Below are 19,060 nucleotides of genomic sequence, written 5' to 3'. Positions count from 1 at the left end.
ACAGTACAGAATCACTGCATCGATGGCTAGCAGTGTGACTCTGAAGTGCAGTGCTGTATGTCCACGATGTCCACGAAACGTTTTGCACCATCAAAAAATAAAATTGGCTACTTGATTTCACCTATCGCTGGTTATTTTTAGAACATTTAGAACACCTGCGATAAACGAGGGACAGCTGAGAAATATAACATTTGAATCACTTTTCTCTTTTGCTCTGAGGCGCGGGGAAAAATATTGACAAGTCGATGAACATCATTTACAGATATATTGGGTAAATGCCCAAGACATCTATAGAAATGTAAATCGCCGCTTGATTCATTCATTTGCTTAACTTGTTTTGGACCGTAAACAAGGCGTGAATAGGACACCGGAAACAAAGCTCCCCACAGGAGTTTCCGCACCGGAAGTAGCATATGCTAACGTGCACATAGTCAATTCATAGCGCAGCCCAGCTCAGTTTCCAACAATGGCGGCAGCTAGTTAGTTTTAATATTACTCTTATTATTCTTTCTGGGTCACAAAATAAACGTTTAACATATTTTCAGGCGAGAATGTAGCTGTGTAAACCTCAAATATCTGCTCAGTTTATCAAGACACCACATATTTTCAAAAGCGCTCCGACGTTTTCAGAGACGTCTGTTACCCACTAGCTGGATAGCTAGCCGGGGGCTAGGCTCACTAGAGCCGTGAGAACACCGGACTCCCGGCAAATCGTTTTCAAACCCACCTCCGTCTTTTGCTACTCAGGTTAAACATATATAAGTCACTTAGATAACTTAAAAATGTTATTGTTTGGCTTTTTTCAGTATTTTATTTGTTCCTGAGTAAATCGGTTTGGCTGAGATTAAAGTTATAGTTTTTACACAGCTGAATAAACGTCAAGCAGACAGCTGATTATCAGAAGTGTGAGATGCTTGAGAATTTACTCCGGTGTCCTGTTATATTTTAGATAGCAAGGAGTTTATTAATCTTCACCGAAACAATCTGCAAATGTCATTAAAATTTAATAAACTATCATCTTGTCTTTATTTTTAGTTAGCACATACCTTAAACATTTAAAGCTGTAAGCTAATGATAGTTATATAAGAGCAGATGCTGCTGGTGCAATAAGCTGTACGTCCAATGGATGATGATCTGATTAGTCGACTAATCGCAAAATGAATCGGTGACTAGTCGACTATCAAAATAATCGTTTGTGGCAGCCCTAATCCCACCAAACCTGATCTACCAAAATTCAGTATTTTTTTTGTACTGATCTGGAGCCAGGAGTGAGCAAACTATGTCCAAGGCTTCATTCATGGTATGAAATCAATGTTCAAGCCCATTTCTGTATATATGATCTCATTAGGCTCAGTTGGCATCCATGACATCGAGCATTTCCTCCAGGCCTGGTTGCTACGATGACCACTCACCACTCAGCCTTTTTAGTAAACCTGAAGCTGGAGTCGATCAATGTTACAGAGCAGCGGGGGAATTTGACTCAGACGATTGGTTGGAACAAAAGGGGATTGCATCAAAATGATTGACAGCGAGGTGGGCAATTACAGGGGTGACGTGAGGATAAATCAATATGTGCTCGTGTTGATATGAAGGCCGGGAAATGAATACGTATCGACTCTTATGTTTATTCTGTTTGGGTGTATGAGGGAAAAGGATGTTCTCGATCTCTGTAATAAGATGTAAATAGGCCAGAACTCGTGTTTAGTGGTTGGCAGATCTGACTCAAAAATGAGAAGCAGTGTGCTCATCAATCTGGTCGGACAGATACAGATGGCTCCCAGACAGGCAGGAAACTCCATCAGAGTCCTGCTGAGTCCCACGCATGCAGGTCTGCTGCTAAATGACAAGCGTTTTTCCCTCATTTTCTCTGTGCCCCATTGTCCCCCACCCCCCACTGACAGTTCCCATTTTAAAGTTTTCTCTTGATCTCTCTCGATACATCAGCCGGGCTCTGATTGGTATTTTGTATCACAAAGCTGATGTACTTCACGTTTGCATTCGGTGCTGCAGCTTGGCATGAGAAATGTCTCCCTTCAGGATGTTAATGTTGAATGTACAGGAAGCTGGAGTCGGTGAGGATTGTACAGATGGATGATTTAGTAGGTCTTTATGCGGTACGGACACCAACTTCAGAGGTGGTAATTAGGGATGCAACGATACCAATTTTTTCAAACCGATACGATACCGATACTTGGATCTGAGTACTTGCCAATACAGAGTACAAAAAACGATACTTCTACCACACACACACACACACACAAATACAATTAATTGGAAGACAGGTTTTATTATATTCCCTTTGATAAAAAATTAAATCTTAATAAAAATGACCACAAAAAAATTTCAAGTGAAAAATAAGCACTTCTGTCAAATTATTGCAGTCTCCACATTGTAATTTTACAAAATATCACTGAACTATTGGCACTGTCTCGAGCTTTCAGAATAATAAATAAACACTTCTGTTTGGAATAAAATAAATACAAATTAGGTTTGCGAATAAAATAAACTGTTAAATTATTGCAGAGTGTCCATATTGTAAACAAACAAACAAACAAAATAATTATTATTAAATAAATAATAAATAAAATAATAATTGGCTCCCTAGTGGCCAATCTAAAAAACTACAACAGAAATGACAAGCCACCCTCTGATTAATGAAATAAGTTGGTATCGGTTCATGGTATCGGTTAACTTTTACGAGTATGAGTACACACACATTTTACAGTATCGGCCCCGATACCCGATACCAGTATCGGTATCGGTGCATCCCTAGTGGTAATAGTTTGGTTGCAAAAAGAAAATTCCTCGTTTGGGGACACACTTAATGAACCTTAAGTCCATTTTGTAAATTATATTCATATATTTTGAATGTCAGAAAGAAGGGCTCATTGGTTAACAGTGCACTGGTTCCAGGTCATTAGTCAATGGGCATCCAAATTCAGTCTGAGCTGCCCATCACCCATCACAGAAGACACCAAGATAGCAGCAATGAAAATGCTCATCCTCAGGGTTCAAAGCAGGACTTCAGAAACCAGTGGGTGACACCGTGGTGGCTACATGAATCTTTCTCTGTGTTTTAAAATATTTGATTCTGTGGAGTGCTGCTGCATTCATCAGTGCCACTGTCATCACCAACGTCAAAAGGGGCAGGACTGTGACATTTTAACATTATGCAGCGCTCCCACAATGAGCTCATGGGTGCGGATTCAGCCAATAGAGCTTCATGTCCAATCAACACCACTCCAGCAGTCTAACCTTACCGATATCGAAGAAGACATTTACTTTTAGAAACTCCAGGATCCGTGGATCATCTTCACTTAGTGCTTGCTTGTCTGTTTTGGTCTGAGTGTCGTTATCATGTGGTCGGCTCTTCTAAAGGTAAGATTTGGAGGCCTTTTGACTTTCACAGATCAAAACTATACATAGTGGGCCAGCGTCTAAATCACGCTCCTTGTGAAATTGCTGCCTGAACTGTGATGAGTATCAGACTGTTAACTGCTGACTTTACTTGGTTGTTACTTAGTTTGAAGTATGTGTGGGTGACCGGCTGTGGCCTGTAGGTCCGGGTTCTGAGAGCTGCGTGGTAGAAAAATTTATCCGAACCAAAAAAGAAAATAGTTTAGTAAAATACACTTTTCAGTTCAGTTGTCACTTGACTCTTATTTAGATATATCCTGTTACAATGGTGGATATTTGTATTACAAAAGTTTCAAATGACATAAGGAGGTACAAATATGGAAGTACAAGTTATGCCTGTGAGCCAGAAGCTATATTATTGGATCTGTATGTTTACATACAGCGTGGATGTCCTTAATATGGTCCTGTCAGGCAGGTATGAGCGAAGGAGCCCCACTCAGTGAACTTCATTTGGGAATGTCTCCCAAAAAATGTGCCAATGCCAACATCACAGAGGGTTCTTTTGTTCTCAGGGACAATAAATGTAAATTATGTCATCATATGCATCTAATTGCCCTCCAGTTCACCATACCTCACTACAGGTAAGTGGAGTTGTCACGATAGTACAGGGTGGGCCATTTATATGGATACACGGTAACAACATGGGAATGGTTGGTGATATTAAAGTCCTGTTTGTGGCACATTAGTATATATGAGGGGGCAAACTCCTCAAGATGGGTGGTGACCATGGTGGCCATTTAGAAGTCGGCCATCTTGGATACAACTTTTGTTTTTTCAATAGGAAGAGGGCCATGTGACACATCAAACTTATTGGTAATGTCACAAGAAAAACAATGGTGTGCTTGGTTTCAACTGTGGTACTCGCTGTAAACATGTATGAAGCATACAGTGTGTATTCTATATTTATGCATACATTACTGTCTCTAAATAACTTGGGGGGGGGGGGGGGGGGTGCATGTGTGTAACTGCTAAGGTCACCGGAAACAGCCGATCTGTTAGTTGACTGATAGCTGACAGTCAAGGTTTTTCAGATTTTTGTCACATCATAGGTTAAAGTTTGTGTCATTTACAATCAGCTTCATAGAAAGTCTGCTGTTCCTGTTGTATTAGTCTTTAAAAGTAACCAGTGCAAACTTGTCTTCCTTAGGGGGGCGCTGCAGCTGTCTCAACTATATTAAAGAGTACGACAGAATTTTAAGGTAAAGTCAGAGACCAGTTGGCAACCATCTGGCAGCTACTGGTTGCCAGGGAAAAATGTGTATTCCCCAACTGATTGGAGGAATCTTGCAGTTGCGAGGTGGTGTACGGTGCTGCATTGATAATCTCTTGCAATTGGTGTAATCCAGTGTTTCCCAACCACTGTGTGCCATGGAAGATTATCTGGTTCCACCTGACTTTAAGTGATCGGCGTGAGTATCGGGCAGAACAATTACATTCTCTTCCATTAAAGGGGAAGGACATATAGCTGCTCTAATTCAATGGGTTGTCCAAGAAGACTTGCATAATAGTCATGCTGTGAGACGACGCAGCACGAGTAGCAATAGATGAATATTTTGAAAAGAACAAGTAGTCAGTCTGACCTGGTCCTGGAGAAAACTCCGACCCAGATGAAGGCCCAAGCATGAGTTGTGGTCAGAAGAAAGCAAAAAATCATATAAAAAACGGCTGAACCCAGGCTGAGCCTCGGCCCTTTGGCTACTTTATTTCACTACCGACAAATGACAACATCTGTTTCAGTTCAAATGTAACTGTTTTGAAATATAGAGTGGGTTAAAAAATTACCACCATTTTTGTCTAATAACTGTCCAGATTAGCGAGGCTTATATCTTATATACATAGTTTAGAAAATAGATGGTGGAATGACACAGAAGTTCATTTCCAGCCGTTATCTTGAGCATGTCAGTATAATTATCAGCTGATGTGTTGGTTTCAATTAGGCTACAAGCGAACAAAAATCACTGCTTAACGTCCAACAGCCTCAAACAAGGAGGGAAAAACTCTCTTTAGGGTTTTTAATCGACCTAGGCCTCTAAATGCTTTAATGTGGCGAGCTAACAATAACATCAGAGTCCTGTAGGAGTAAATCATACCCGCGGGTTATTTAACAGATGCCATTTATAAATATTCCAGCTTCGTTTGTGAGAAATGGTAATTTTTCAGTTGCTCAAAACCATTAAGTACTGCAATTCTCATGAGTCTTATTAGGAGTTGCTATGGAGATGACTCCAGTCAGAGCCTTGAATCTGTGTTCAGAATATTCAGAACACAACTTCTCAGTCTGAAACTAACCCAGACCTGCGTTACTTATCTAAAATGTATTAGATGCCAGAGTGGTCTATTGGAGGTGAAGTGGCCATTGAAAACCATACGCATGTAGTCTTTGACTTTTTGGATTCCACTGCCTGATTTATTATATGTGTGTATTCATTAAAGAACCTTAATTGGGACTTTGAGAGCAATTTGTGCTTTCAGCTCCGAAGCACAGAGAGAAAACACAGAAGGTTTAATGAGACAGGAGTTTAAGACTCGAGGGCACGTCCCCTCTGGCAGAAGCTCGGTCTGCAGAGTTCACAAGTCCTGGACATTATTGATCTGATTCAGCACAGAGGACCAAACTGATCGAGGGGAGAGAAATCAATGAAACTGAGTCAGTTGTGGCTCCAAACAGTCGCAATGATTCATTCGTCAGAGTTCGTGTAAGTTAAAAACACTTTTCTTAAGAGTCAAAATACATTAAATTTGCAATCTGCTGTTCCGTTGTGAAATGTTGAGGCTTCAGGTCTGCGTAGTGAATGAGTTCAAACTGAACATGGAGCAGCAGCGGTCAGTGTTTGTGTTTTAAAGATGTTCTTTAGTACTCCATCACCACTTCATTTTGAAGAAATGGAATCTGGGACAGTTGTTCACAGCACACTGCTGATAGGAATCTACCAGCTGGATAGATTCTTTCTGTAGGGTTTTACATATTCCCCCCGTATCTGCTTGGGTTGTCCTGGGTACTCCCAGGAGATGCATGCTGGTGAGTTATTGGTGATCCCAATTCAGTTTAAGTGTGTTGGTGTAAATGGCTGTCTGTGTCTCAGTGTTGGCCCTGTGATGGTGACCTGTCCAGGGTGTATCCTATCTCACGCCCTGTGACAGCTGGGATAGGCTCCAGCCGCTGAACTGTGGTCAAGATAATGGGATGGATAATTGTTTTGAGCTAACAGTGCAAATGGAAACCTATCAGATATATTCTAAACTAAATGAACACATAAATCCATATGTCTTTAATTTGAGTTAAAAGTAATATAAGCCAGTAATTTTTAAAACTTCATATCCTTCCATGTTTGTTGTTGGACTATAATGGACGGGGGAAATTCAAAATAAAGATAAAAAGCTGTAAGCTAATGTCGATTTATCCAACGTGACTTAACCGGGCACCTGAAGTCATATTTAAATGCAATAAGCAAAACGGTGGCTGCCCGCCGCCCATGGCGTTAACCGCCTCATGCTCGGGACGATCCACAGTAACTCGTTAACGGAGATTTGCTGCGTTAATGCGGTTATGGCGTTAATGTCATTTTAACAAGATTAACGCTAACAGCACTAGGGCTGCTCAATTAATCGAATTTTAACCACGATTACGATCTGGGCTTTCAACGATCATTAAAAATGACTGAGCCGATTATTAGCCCCTCCCTTGTGCTTTACTCTCGCGCTGCTCCATGTGGCACATCGAGCGCACCTCTCTGCATTTCGAACACGTGTCACAACAATTAAGAGCGGTGGTCTCCAACCTTTTTTGCGCCACGGACCGGTTTATGCCCGACAATATTTTCATGGACCGGCCTTTAAGGTGTCACGGATAAATACAACAAAATAAAACTAGTACCGGTACCGAAAAAAAGAAAATTTATTCATAACACACGTGAAAAGACCCAGGAAAACCGAGTAAACGATAAAAACAATAACAAAATAACGCTGAAAACCGATAAAAACACTGAAAACTATACATCTCACACCTGAGCCTCAACTCTCGCGGCCCGGTACCAAACGACAAGGCCCGGGGGTTGGGGACCGCTGATTAAGAGGACCCGAGGGAAGCTCGGAAAGCTAAGCAGAAGTTATTTGGAGAGGAGAGTGACTGCTGTTGGTTGAAAAGAGGTAAAAAAAACTTCAGTGGTGTGGAAACATTATGGGTTCAGAGTCAGACGTGGATCAAGTAGACACAGTGTGTAAACTTTGCTACAGTGTCGTAGCTGCACCACAGAGCAACACTGCAAAGTTCACTAAACATAGATGTTCACATTTTTCATTTATTTCTTATATTGCAAACATTTGCACTGTTATCAGTATTTGCACTATTTTATATTATTTTTGACAATCTTTAAAGTCATTATTCAACACATTGTTATTGTTAAATAAATATCGTCAAATAATCGAGATCTCAGTGAAAATAATCGTGATGATCATTTTTGCCATAATCGAGCAGCCCTAGACAGCACTATTTAAAACATAATCATAAACAATGAATACAGCTCGTGAAAGCTTCAGCTCCCACACATCTTTCCATCGTTGTCTCTGATGTTTGTGCGTCTGGATGTTTCATGTTGCAAAGGAGAAAACTCTATTTTATTGTACGACTCTCGCTGATGACGTTCCTCTCCTGCAGTGTCCTTTATATTTACATTGCAGCGCTACACTTCACATCACACTCAGCCTCACAGAAGGCGATGTGAAATAAGCTTCCACTGTAGCTGCTGTGCACTTTTCCCCTTCCAGCAAGCAGCGTTTACCAAATCATTTAACCTTGAAAACATAATGTACTGTTATTTATGCTGTTCTGATGCTTTAAATAATTCTTCTGGTTTCTGGTTCCTTTGCAGGAAACTCTTTGTAACATAATGCACATATTACATAAATTACTTCAGAAACCATCTGCTAAAATTATGCTTATATATTTTTAAAAACATAAGAAAAAGCTGAAAAATCTCTTAGTCTTTCATTAAGTGCATGCAAAAGGTTCTCCCTGTTAAGAAAAGCATTTAATAGATAGAATATTACATTTAATAGAGTACTTAAGATGACTGACGAGGACTGTCTGACTCAAAGGGTCTAAATGCATTTTGTAAAAATGTCATCTTAAAATGTTCTAATGTACGTGATTTGCCAAAGCTCCATTAAACGTGCCATGTAAGCCATGAAAATGTCTCATTCTCGCACATTCTTTGCAAAGTTTAAGGAATATTCTTCAATATCTAAGCACAATTACATGGAACTATTCCCAAAGGAATAACACTTATAGGGTCCCTCGGCTGGTGGGTAAAGTTCCAGGATCTAAACTCAACTTTCCTTCATAAATAACCAAAAAAGACCAGCGTGTGCACATCGATGGGGCTGTGTCAAACGCAAAGGTACAAGCTTGCTGAATTATACAGCAATGAGAGAAACAGCGGTTGTTGTGTAACATGGAAATGTCAGAAGTTTTTACATAAGGGCCTAGTTGGGAGTTGTTTTTTTTATGATTGTAAGAACAGAGAAACAGTGAAAACTGTTCAACATAAAGTGCTTTTACTGTTTTCATACTGTATAGAATTAAAAACGTATAGCTTTCTGTTGAGACAAAGTCACATTACAGTGTCAGAGGAGTAATTATAAGACGGAGGAAAAACTGTGAAGAAGACTATCGGGACACAGCTGTGTTTTTAGTGGAAATGAATCATCTTTATCGCCTTCTTTGGGCCCATGTAGCTATAACATACACTTTAAATACCTTTCATAGAGGTGCAGGGCCTGAAACATTACTGCACTACAACTTCAGTGAGAAACCTCATTTCATTGGGTAGACGTCTTACATTTATGTGCCATATACACATGGAAAGGTTTTCTAATGAGTGATGTGATCAGAGAGAAGTTCAGCAGCAGAACTAACTCAAAATGACAATAAGCAATTCAATTTAGTTTAGTTTTATTTACACAGCGCCAAATCGCAACAGTCGCCTCAAGGTGCTTTATATTGTAAGGTAGACCCTACAATAGTACATACAGAGAAAAACCCAACAATCATATGACCCCCTATGAGCAAGCAGTTTGGCGACAGTGGGAAGGAAAAACTCCCTTTTAACAGGAAGAAACCTCCAGCAGAACCAGGCTCAGGGAGGGGCGGGGCCATCTGCTGCGACCGGTTGGGGTGAGAGAAGGAAGACAGGATAAAAGACATGCTGTGCAAGAGAGCCTAATAACAAGTATGATAATCAATAAGTGACCAAATTAATATTGAATATTATGAAGATACAATTTCAGTTCAATACAGTTTGTTTAATGTGCCTTTGGGAAGTAAGAGATATGTGGACATTTACGTGACCATTACATGTATTGGAATTTACCGTTGGATTGTTTGGAGTTGTAGTCTGGTATGAATTTGGAATAATGCATTTTGTAGGTTACAGGTTCCTTTCATAGGCAGCACAGTCCTCGCTCCTGTTCAACATATGCGTGTATGCATTCACTTTCTTTTATTTTGTGGAGCAAGACCAGTTCAGTGGCAATGTAAGAAAAATGCCTACATTATAAGTAGGGGTGCAACGATACAAAAAATTCACGGTTCGGTTCGATACTTTGGTGTCACGGCTGTCTAAATGACTCGGGTAAAGTTTGTAGCATGTGTACTTGTTGTTTTTGTCTGCTTCCACTTGTCTTTGCACTAGGATGATGTCGGAGTAAATGTGCAGTCATATTCGTTGTGTTCCCACTAGTGCTGTCAGCGTTAATCTCGTTGAAATGACGTTAACGCCACAACACGGCAAATCTCCGTTAACGAGCTACCGCGGATCACCCCGTGTGTGGGGCTGGACGGCCAACACGTTAACGAGCTAACTGCGCTAACACACTAGTTCCCACCAATGTAATTGAGCATTGCTGGCACATCCAACATACTGTTTTACTTTAGTCCATGACGCGCTTACCTTCAGGCTCATACGTCACATGAAAACCAAAATAGTTCCAAACGCCAGATCTGAATGAGGGTGGGGGAGGTTCAATTTGCCATGTTGCATCTCGCTAGCTTGCCCTGCGCTCAGTGAATCTGCGTTCGACTGCTCCGCCTAGGCTGCACTGTCGAGCACAGATCCACTGAGCGCTCAACACAGACAGCATCGTCAGACGGAAAGTTAAAGATATAAGATAAGATTTTATCTTTATTTTAAAGATAAAATAAATTAAAAATTTTGTATTGTTCGATACATATGCGTACCGAACCAAAAGCACTGTATCGAACGGTTCAATATCGATACGAGTATTGTTGCACCCCTAATTATAAGGTAACCCTCCAAAATGGAAGATGATCCACAACCTGTGGGACATTCTCTTATAGCACTGATGTGCTGAACTTTACAATGCAGGAGATGGTTTGCTCTGTACAGTCAAGGCAAAAAAAAAGTACATCTTCAATTCTGAGGTACTCCATGTCAGAAAACATAAAAAATGGAATACACTCTGTGATTCTGTAGCTTTTACGATCACATTTAGCTACAATATCTTGGTGTAATAATTTTCTATATGCCTTTATCAGTCTCTCACATCATTTTAGCCCACTCTTTGTTGTGTCATTATTTGAGTTCATTTAGGACTGTGGGCATTCATGTATGCACAGCTCTCCAAATATCCCTCCACAGCATTTCAGTTGGGTTGAGGTCTGGACTTTTAGCGGGCAGTTGTACCACCTTGATTCTTTTGTTTTTCAGCCATTCTGTTGTAGATTTTCTGGTGTGCTTGGGAACAGTGTCCTGTTACATGGCCCAATGAGCCAAGCTTTAGCTGTTGAACAGATGCATGCATGTCACTCTGCTTTGGGATAAAAAGGAGTTGAAGGTTGACTCGGTTACCTCAATGTGCCCTGGACATGCGGTGGAAAAACAAGCCGTGCGTTATGGCCATAACGCTGCATGTTATGACCAGACATCATTGTGGTCTTGTCTGTCCAAAAGACGTTTTGTGGTTTATTCAGATGTAGCTTGGCAGACCTGAAATCGCACACATCTTTTTAGAGAAAAAGAAGATATCTACCTTAAACCAGCCATGCTTACTCAGTCCTTTTCTAATTGTATGATAACAAAGTCTGGAGGTTAGTTATGAATGTTAGAGTTTGACATGTAGGTCTGGGCTTTTTTACCATTTGTCTGACCATTGCACAGTCTGACCTTAAGGTGAAGTTCGTGGGGCATTCACTGTACTGGTTGTGGTGAATGCTCCAAACCAACTAACTTCTAGAACTCAGTGGTCATATTGGCGGATGATCAGGTAATTAAGTGTAATTGATTCGCAGCACCTGGGTGCTACTTAACCTCTACAAAAGCAGTAAAGGTGTGATTTTCCACAGACTGCAAAGAGTCGTAGTTATGATTTCTGCTTGGTCATTGCCAGTTGTCACTGGTTACTACCACTACAGCGCATAGTTATGCTAAACCTGTGACTTGCTTGTTTTACCTGGTGGAGTTTTCGTGTTTGTTTGGTTTCTTCATCTTTATTAATTTTTTAGGACTATTTGATGGGAGTTTCTCCTGACTTTTACTTTGGATGTTTCTCTTTGTTATCACTGTACCAAAAAGTAGGGCTGTTTGATATAACGATATATATCAGATGATGATATAAAAACGTCTATCGTTTCATATCACGCTATCGTTTGTTTCATGGTGTCGCAAAATAAACTGTTTATTTTTTCATGGTTTTGATGGTCAGTGTAGCGGCTATATTAATTTCTTAAAGTTCTCTTTTTCTCTTATATCTAAAATAACCACACTACGGACGGACAAGCGACTGTTTTTACGTGTTGCCGTTAGCAACAACGACGGTAATATCAGCGTGTGGGACCTGTCACTATCCGATCTGTACCGGAAACCCGATCGGTACCACGTACCGCTCAAAGCATTTTACGACGGTTACGGGTCAGAGTATCTGTTAAGATGTTAAGAATAATAAGTATCTCTTAAAATGCTTGCAATAATGAAAGTTTTCAGTATAATGTAGACAAAAACGAAAAATAAAAAGATAGTTACGGATCAGGACTCCCGATCCTTACTGCGCATGTGCAAATTTGGACCGTACAAATTGGGTCTACCCGATCCGTACCGCACATGTGCGGACGTTTTCTTCTTCTTCTGTTCGTTTAATGGCAGTTTACTCCCCAGTGTACAAGGATACCGCCACCTGCTGACCGAGCGAATGAGCCCTGTTGTAAACTGAACTAGCGTCATTACAAACGCGTGTTAAATTTGATTTAGTGATAGTCGAGTGTGTTTATGCTTGTCTGTGTGGAGAGGATTGATTAGAATAGTGATGATGATGTCCGCTATCACTATCCATCCATTCCTCTATCCATTGTTTAAATGTCCCGGACAGTCGATAAGAAGGCAGAGCTGTTGAGAAATGCTAGGAGCTAACTGGGCGCTAACCGTGTCATTCAAATACATAACTGTCGCAATGTTGGCGAAGACAGTCGTAAGATTTGCGCATGCGTGGTACCGATCGGGTTTCCGGTACGGATCGGGTAGTGACAGCTCCGCCGTCCGCTTGTTTATTTTCCACATAAACCTTTCACAATAAAGCTGAAGATCCTGTTGAGATTTTTCAAAATAAACTGAAATGATGACAAACACAAAGACCAGTCAAAACAAATGGAGGACCTTATTTCTAAATGAGGAGCTACCTCTGTAGCATGGACATGATTTGGTTCTGAAAAGTCTGACACAGACCAGAAAACTGTACTATGCAAAATATGCAGGAAACCGGCCCCCAAACACTGCAAACCTCTTCTACCACCGACGCAAGAATCACGTGAAAGAGTGTGCAGAGAGTTTACGGATGAGAAGCAAAAAAAGAGCCGTCAGGCGCTTCAAATGTTAGAACAGACTTTTCCCCGACGCACGGCGTGTAATAAATATTCACAAAGACAATGGCGGCCGTTACAACTTGTGTCTAAAAATGTACAGTTTCATGCATCGGTCAAAACACTCGACTCCAGCTACACGACGCCCAGCTGGAAACACTTCGAGTCGAGTTGGCTGAGATTCACAGATATTTACAGAAAATGTAACATTTTTGTGATTTATATCGTTTTCGGGACAATATATCGAAATATGAGATTTTGGTCATATTGCACAGCCCTACCAAAAAGACCAAAGTTGGTGGTTATTTCCTCTGATGTTCAGCACCAGTCATGAGCCCTTTATGATGCTGTGCAAGTGGAACAATAATTGCTTGATGCTCAGATTAAAAATAAAAACGATAATTTTCTGAAAGCACACAATAGCTGATTCAAGACATTTAAGCTGTAGGTACAGAGTCTCTGCTTCCTAGTTTGCTATTTTCTGCTCAGCTCTCACAGAGTACTCTCCTCTACAGCACCTATCATAACTTGTTGGGTTGAATGTGTTCATACAGAGCAACCTTTATAGGGCTTTCTTAGTCCTGAATTATGGCAAGCAGTTGTAGCCGTCCTCGAGCCTCTCTGACAGCAAGATCAATAAGACTCGGCGAATGTCACGCAGGAAGCCATTTCAGTTCTAACTGGTGACATAAAAGAGCCCCCAGGCTGCCATATTGGCCCAGAGACCCCCGCTGCTCGCGGCTCCGCTCGCTTCCTTGTGAACCACCGCAGGGAAATCACCTTTCAAATAGTGACACACTCATCTCCTGTGAAATATATATGCAGCGCCACGTAATGAAGAGGTGCATATGCACAGTGGCATTTCCACTGCCGTCTGAAGACCTTCAGCACAAAGTAAAATATAGTCCCCTGGTGTCAGAGCTTTGATAAAGATGAATGGAGTCATTGTGACTGTAATAAGATAAAGGTAGTATGTGTTGACATTTCTGTTGGAATGGTGGAATAACATCAGGGCAGCTCCCAGAAGTACACAGTGATAAAGAAACCTGGGAGATGTAAGCCGGTGACATTTTTATCCATGTGGTTAACAAAGCTGAGTTTATATCGGCTTGTAGTAAAGCCAGCTATACATGTGCAAACTAGAATCATTAACTTAGTCTGCTACTGGGTCTTAGTGTTTTTTTAATTATCATATATTTCTTTCAATGTGTAACCAGTTGCAGTAGTTGTTGTTTGGATAAAAGAGATATTCCTTCCAGATCCTATGTCAATGAATGTGTTAGGCGACAGAACCAATGCTCTGATACAGCGGTCCCCAACCTTTTTTTGGGCCACAGACCGGTTTAATGCAACCGTGGCTCAGGGGGTTGGGAAGCTCATCTGTAACCGGAAGGTTGCCGGTACGATCCCCAGCTCTCTCTGTCCTGGTCGTTGTGTCCTTGGGCAAGACACTTTACCCTACCGCCTACTAGTGTTGGCCAGAGGGGCCGATGGCGCGATATGGCAGCTTCTGTCAGGCAGCTGTGGCTACAACTGTGGTTTGCCTGCACCAGTGTGTGAATGTGAGAGTGAATAAATAGTGGAATTGTAAAGCGCTTTGGGCGCCTAGAAAAGCGCTATATAAATGCAATCCATTATTATTATTACACAATATTTTCACAGACCGTCCTTTAAGGTGTCGCCGATAAATACAACAAAATAAAATGATACGACCAATACGAAAACTGTGGTATTGTGTAAATATAATAATAAACGTGAATTAACTGTGTAACTTTATTAGCAGCGTCCTCCTGAAATGCGCCAACAACATTGAGAGTAACGTCCTCCTCTCTGCCCGTTAATGCGCTCTGGTCGCTATGGTAACGCGCAAATATTTCTTTCAAAATAAGACGCACGACTACAACACGAGAAAAGACCCAGGGAAACCAAGTTAACGATAAAAACCCTGAAAACCATAAATTTCACACCCGAGCCTCAAATGACTCACGGACCACTACCAGTCTGTGGCCCAGGGGTTGGGAACCACTGTGTTAGGCAACAGACCAGTGCTGCAATAAAGTACCAGCAGAACCAGCAGAACTACAGAACTAGAACAAGAACATAAATGAAAATCCTAAAACTCTAAATATTGAAGAAATTGATTATGATTCTGAAGTGGGCTTACCGGTATTTGTTCCTATCCGATTATTAAGTGATGACGTGACAAATCCTACTTCCGGGCCTAAAGTAGTCTGCATTTAATATGGCTTTTGTGTTGTTAACATGTTTAATGTTTTGTATTTTCTTCTATTTAATCTCAAAAAGCTCCTAAAACAGTCAGTGATCACTGTTGACCTCCCTCGGCTTTTATTACCGCTAATCATTTATTTAAGCTCAGTTTTTAAAACCTTAGGATGTAACTACAGCCCAGCCCATGCAGCAGTATATGAATGATTAACCTCGTATTGTGGATGGATTATCTCAGTTGTTCTCCTGGCTGAAGTTTGGTCCTTTTACAGCATCCTGCCATGCGATTACATTTGTTCCTGATCACGAGAACACTCACGTTAACTTTTATCGAGTGGAAAAAAAAGTTAGCTTGTTTATATTATGCTAACATAGCTGTGTCGCTAGCGGTCACGTAGCACATCATTATATACCAGCTAGCCAAACTTCAGTAACCCTACAAACGTCACTGCTGTTTAGTTTTCTGTCTTCATTTATGTTGGAAGTGATAACAGAGCTGTACGTTTTAATTTGTTTCCAAAACCCCGCAGTCAGGACATGCTATATTGTATAAGCTAGCTTCCTGCTAACTTCTAACTCCGTTAAATGTCATAAATTCCGTTTTCATGGATGCCTGGATGTTAAACTCAATTGTTACACCTGGTAGAGCAGAACGCTGATCATTTTATTAAAGATGAAAGACTTTAGACAGTTTTTCAACTCTCAGTAATGCCACAGTGATTGTTTGATATATGGACCTGCAGCGGAGTTTAGGCCCAGACACGGCTAGTGACGTCAGACTGAACGATCGGATACTCTGGTGAAATAAACAGATATGTCTGATTCTATGCATTATTTTTTTAAATGTATATATTTATATGTAATGTTAATATGCAGTTGTGTAGTTTGGGATCGGTGTGTATTATTATAAATCATTCCTTTTAAACTATGAAAAAGAAAATCCTGTATCAGGATTTGAGGTTTTCTTTCATTTTTTTTCTGAAATACATCAAAACAAATCATTTGTTTTATATTCTTTGTGACTCGTTTTTTGTTTTTTTTAATTCTTCAAAAACAGATAAAATAAGGTAAGACTTTGAGAACTAAACTTAGGAAAGGGCACCTGGAGTACATCTGCTTCAGAAAGTTACGGACTACATTGTCTAACAAAACTTTATGTAGGACTTGTGTGACACAACAACCCCAACCTTATGCCCACCCACAGCGGTTCATAGAAACCCCTTCCTGATGCAGGCCTGTTCCTGCTTCAAAGGGAGTTCTTCCATCTTACTGCCATCAAGTGCTTGCTCACAGGTCATCGTCTTCATTGTTCGGTGTTTTCTTTCTACGATGGTCAGCTATGCTTAGACTTCGTCCTCTGTTCAAATGTTTTTGTTATGAGTTTCCGAGTGTGACTCAGAATATGAAGAAATGACGACTGATGTGAAATTTATTTACATTTTTGTGTTTCAGGTCTGGTGAAGCTGGGTGTCCACTGTGTCACAAACCAGAAAGTTGCCATAAAGATTGTCAACAGAGAAAAGCTCAGTGAGTCAGTTCTTATGAAGGTAAGACCAATTTTACCCTCTGTGTATGCAGTCATCCCCGGCTCATGTGGTTTAGTTGGGGTTCTAGTTCATCACCTGGTTCCCGGTCATGTCAGTGGGATTTGGAGAGAAAAGCAAAATCATTGGCCGTGTCTTGTCTGTCATGAGTGCATTGTCCCATGTACAGGAGTTAGGAGTTTGATGCACTGTTCTTTTTTCTATGTGAATAATATTTAGCATTGCATGTTTTCCAGATTTTTTGTGGTAATTCTTACAACATGAAAATGTCCTTAGAAAAGTCCTTAGATTTCTATAACTACTTTTTTGCAAAGCTGCTATTGGCAAATATTCACTTTAGACACCCACAGGAGCAGGAAATAGACCAGAACATAATGCAGGTACAGTGCATTTCTCTCTACATTTCAAATATAAAAACCTCAGTTTCTCATGTGCTTTCTCCGTCCCCTCTCTGTACAATGAAGGCGAATTTAGTACTTTACTTCTGTGGGGAGGTTTTGCACCTATCTAATTGTCAGACGTCGCTGCCCACATTTATGCTTGTGTGTGGTCACATATTAAAAACTGTGCGGTCATGTCGTGGAGTTTTATTTGCAGTCCCAGCTGATAGGAGAAAAAAAGCGTTGGGCCTTTTTTCCCTCGTCAGTCTTGTTGTTTTTGTTTTGTGTTTGTCACATCGTGTCCCTCTCGGTACTTTCATCAACCTCTTTCCTGCTGACATTTCTTCTATATTTATGATTATTATTCTTTATACCGAGATGATGTGATGAACCCTGCTTCCAGGTCCAAACTACTCTGTGTTTATTAAGGCTGTTGTGTTTTTAACATGTTTTAATGCTGACATGGTTGTGTTCACTGCCAGCCATTCCCTCCTCTGTCTGTCTGGGGGTTGCCCCTGTAGCTTTCTCTAATCTTTCGCGCCTCGGCTTTATTTCAGAAGAAGCCGAGGCCCTGTTGTCATGGCAACAGGCAGCTATTGGCTCAAGTTATAACCGTTGCGTTCTCGCACAACAAAATTTAACCAGCCACCTAAAAATATAGTACCAAACCCAGATGGGATTTGAAGGAGGTGCATGTTGAAAGCATCACCGAGGCGCCGCTCCTCCTGCTTCCGTTGGCATTTTGAAGAGACCCCATCTCGTCCCATTTTGTTTGACATTTTCAGATGTGCTGCAGGTTCCCTTTTTTTGTGTCTCTCCTTTCCTTTGCTCCAAACTTAGCGAAGCATTGGATTTATTCTGTCGAGGTTTTGCACACGAACGTCTCTTTTGTTCACCGTACAAGACACATTTACATTTCCCTTGTTCGTCGTTAGACGCCAGATCACCCAAATCATTTCCATATAAATACATTTTGTTTTCTTTTTGTCATCTCAGATTTTTATCCATGACTGATAAAGTTGAAAGAATTTCCACTGGCTTTACTAAACACACCAATATGAGAGAAAAGGGCGAGGTTACTGGCAGCAGTAGTCTACAGAGATCGCGGTGTATTTTAAGGCTGTGTGAATTATACAGGACTCAACCTGCTTCCCTTGCGGGGATGGTGTCTGTTAGTCAGCATCTGGACTAGTGAAAGTCATCTGACTCTAGAGGACAGTGATGGTGCCATACTACTACAGAGGCCGACAAATAGTTAACTTTATATGCTTGGTGAGTACAAAATGTTTGATAAGCAGCTGAATAGCTCGGGGACCGAGTAGTCCCTGTTGTAGTTCCTTGCACTGGTCTCCTCCAGGTGCTCCACTTTCAACCTTTCAGAGACTAATTAACTAGCCAATCAAGTGATGGCGTGGTGGTACAACGGTTAGCACTGTCACCTCCCAGAAAAAAAAATGGCTTCCAGTTGAAACTTTGTGGCTAGCCTTTCTGTTTGAGCTCATGTTCTTCCTGTTCTTCCAAAGGTTTCATCCCAAAGTCCAAAGACTTGGATCTTAGGTTAGGTTGGTGATTGTAAATCGGATTTAGCAGCAAACTGTTAATCACATTTTAATAAACCGGTCATCCCC

The 19,060-nt window shown here is 40.9% G+C and overlaps 1 protein-coding gene and 1 long non-coding RNA gene across 9 annotated transcripts in view; both read left to right on the top strand.

The window, feature by feature from the left end:
- LOC146525131 (uncharacterized) overlaps positions 1 to 19,060 on the top strand; it is a 286,848-nt gene that overhangs the window by 154,903 nt on the left and 112,885 nt on the right. The window lies entirely within an intron of this gene.
- Positions 1 to 19,060, top strand: part of LOC146525132 (serine/threonine-protein kinase BRSK2-like) — a 168,261-nt gene that overhangs the window by 71,764 nt on the left and 77,437 nt on the right. For all 8 annotated transcript variants that reach the window (XM_085161674.1, XM_085161680.1, XM_085161698.1 and 5 more), the window contains exon 2: positions 16,961 to 17,055. In XM_085161674.1, coding sequence (XP_085017800.1) covers positions 16,961 to 17,055 — 95 coding nt within the window. The remainder of the gene's footprint in view (positions 1 to 16,960; positions 17,056 to 19,060) is intronic.

Source organism: Neolamprologus multifasciatus, chromosome 1, assembly GCF_963576455.1.
Source record: "Neolamprologus multifasciatus chromosome 1, fNeoMul1.2, whole genome shotgun sequence".
Taxonomy (NCBI): domain Eukaryota; kingdom Metazoa; phylum Chordata; class Actinopteri; order Cichliformes; family Cichlidae; genus Neolamprologus; species Neolamprologus multifasciatus.
The sequence above is the reverse complement of the archived record's forward strand: the minus strand, read 5'-3'. Positions and strand labels throughout refer to the sequence as shown.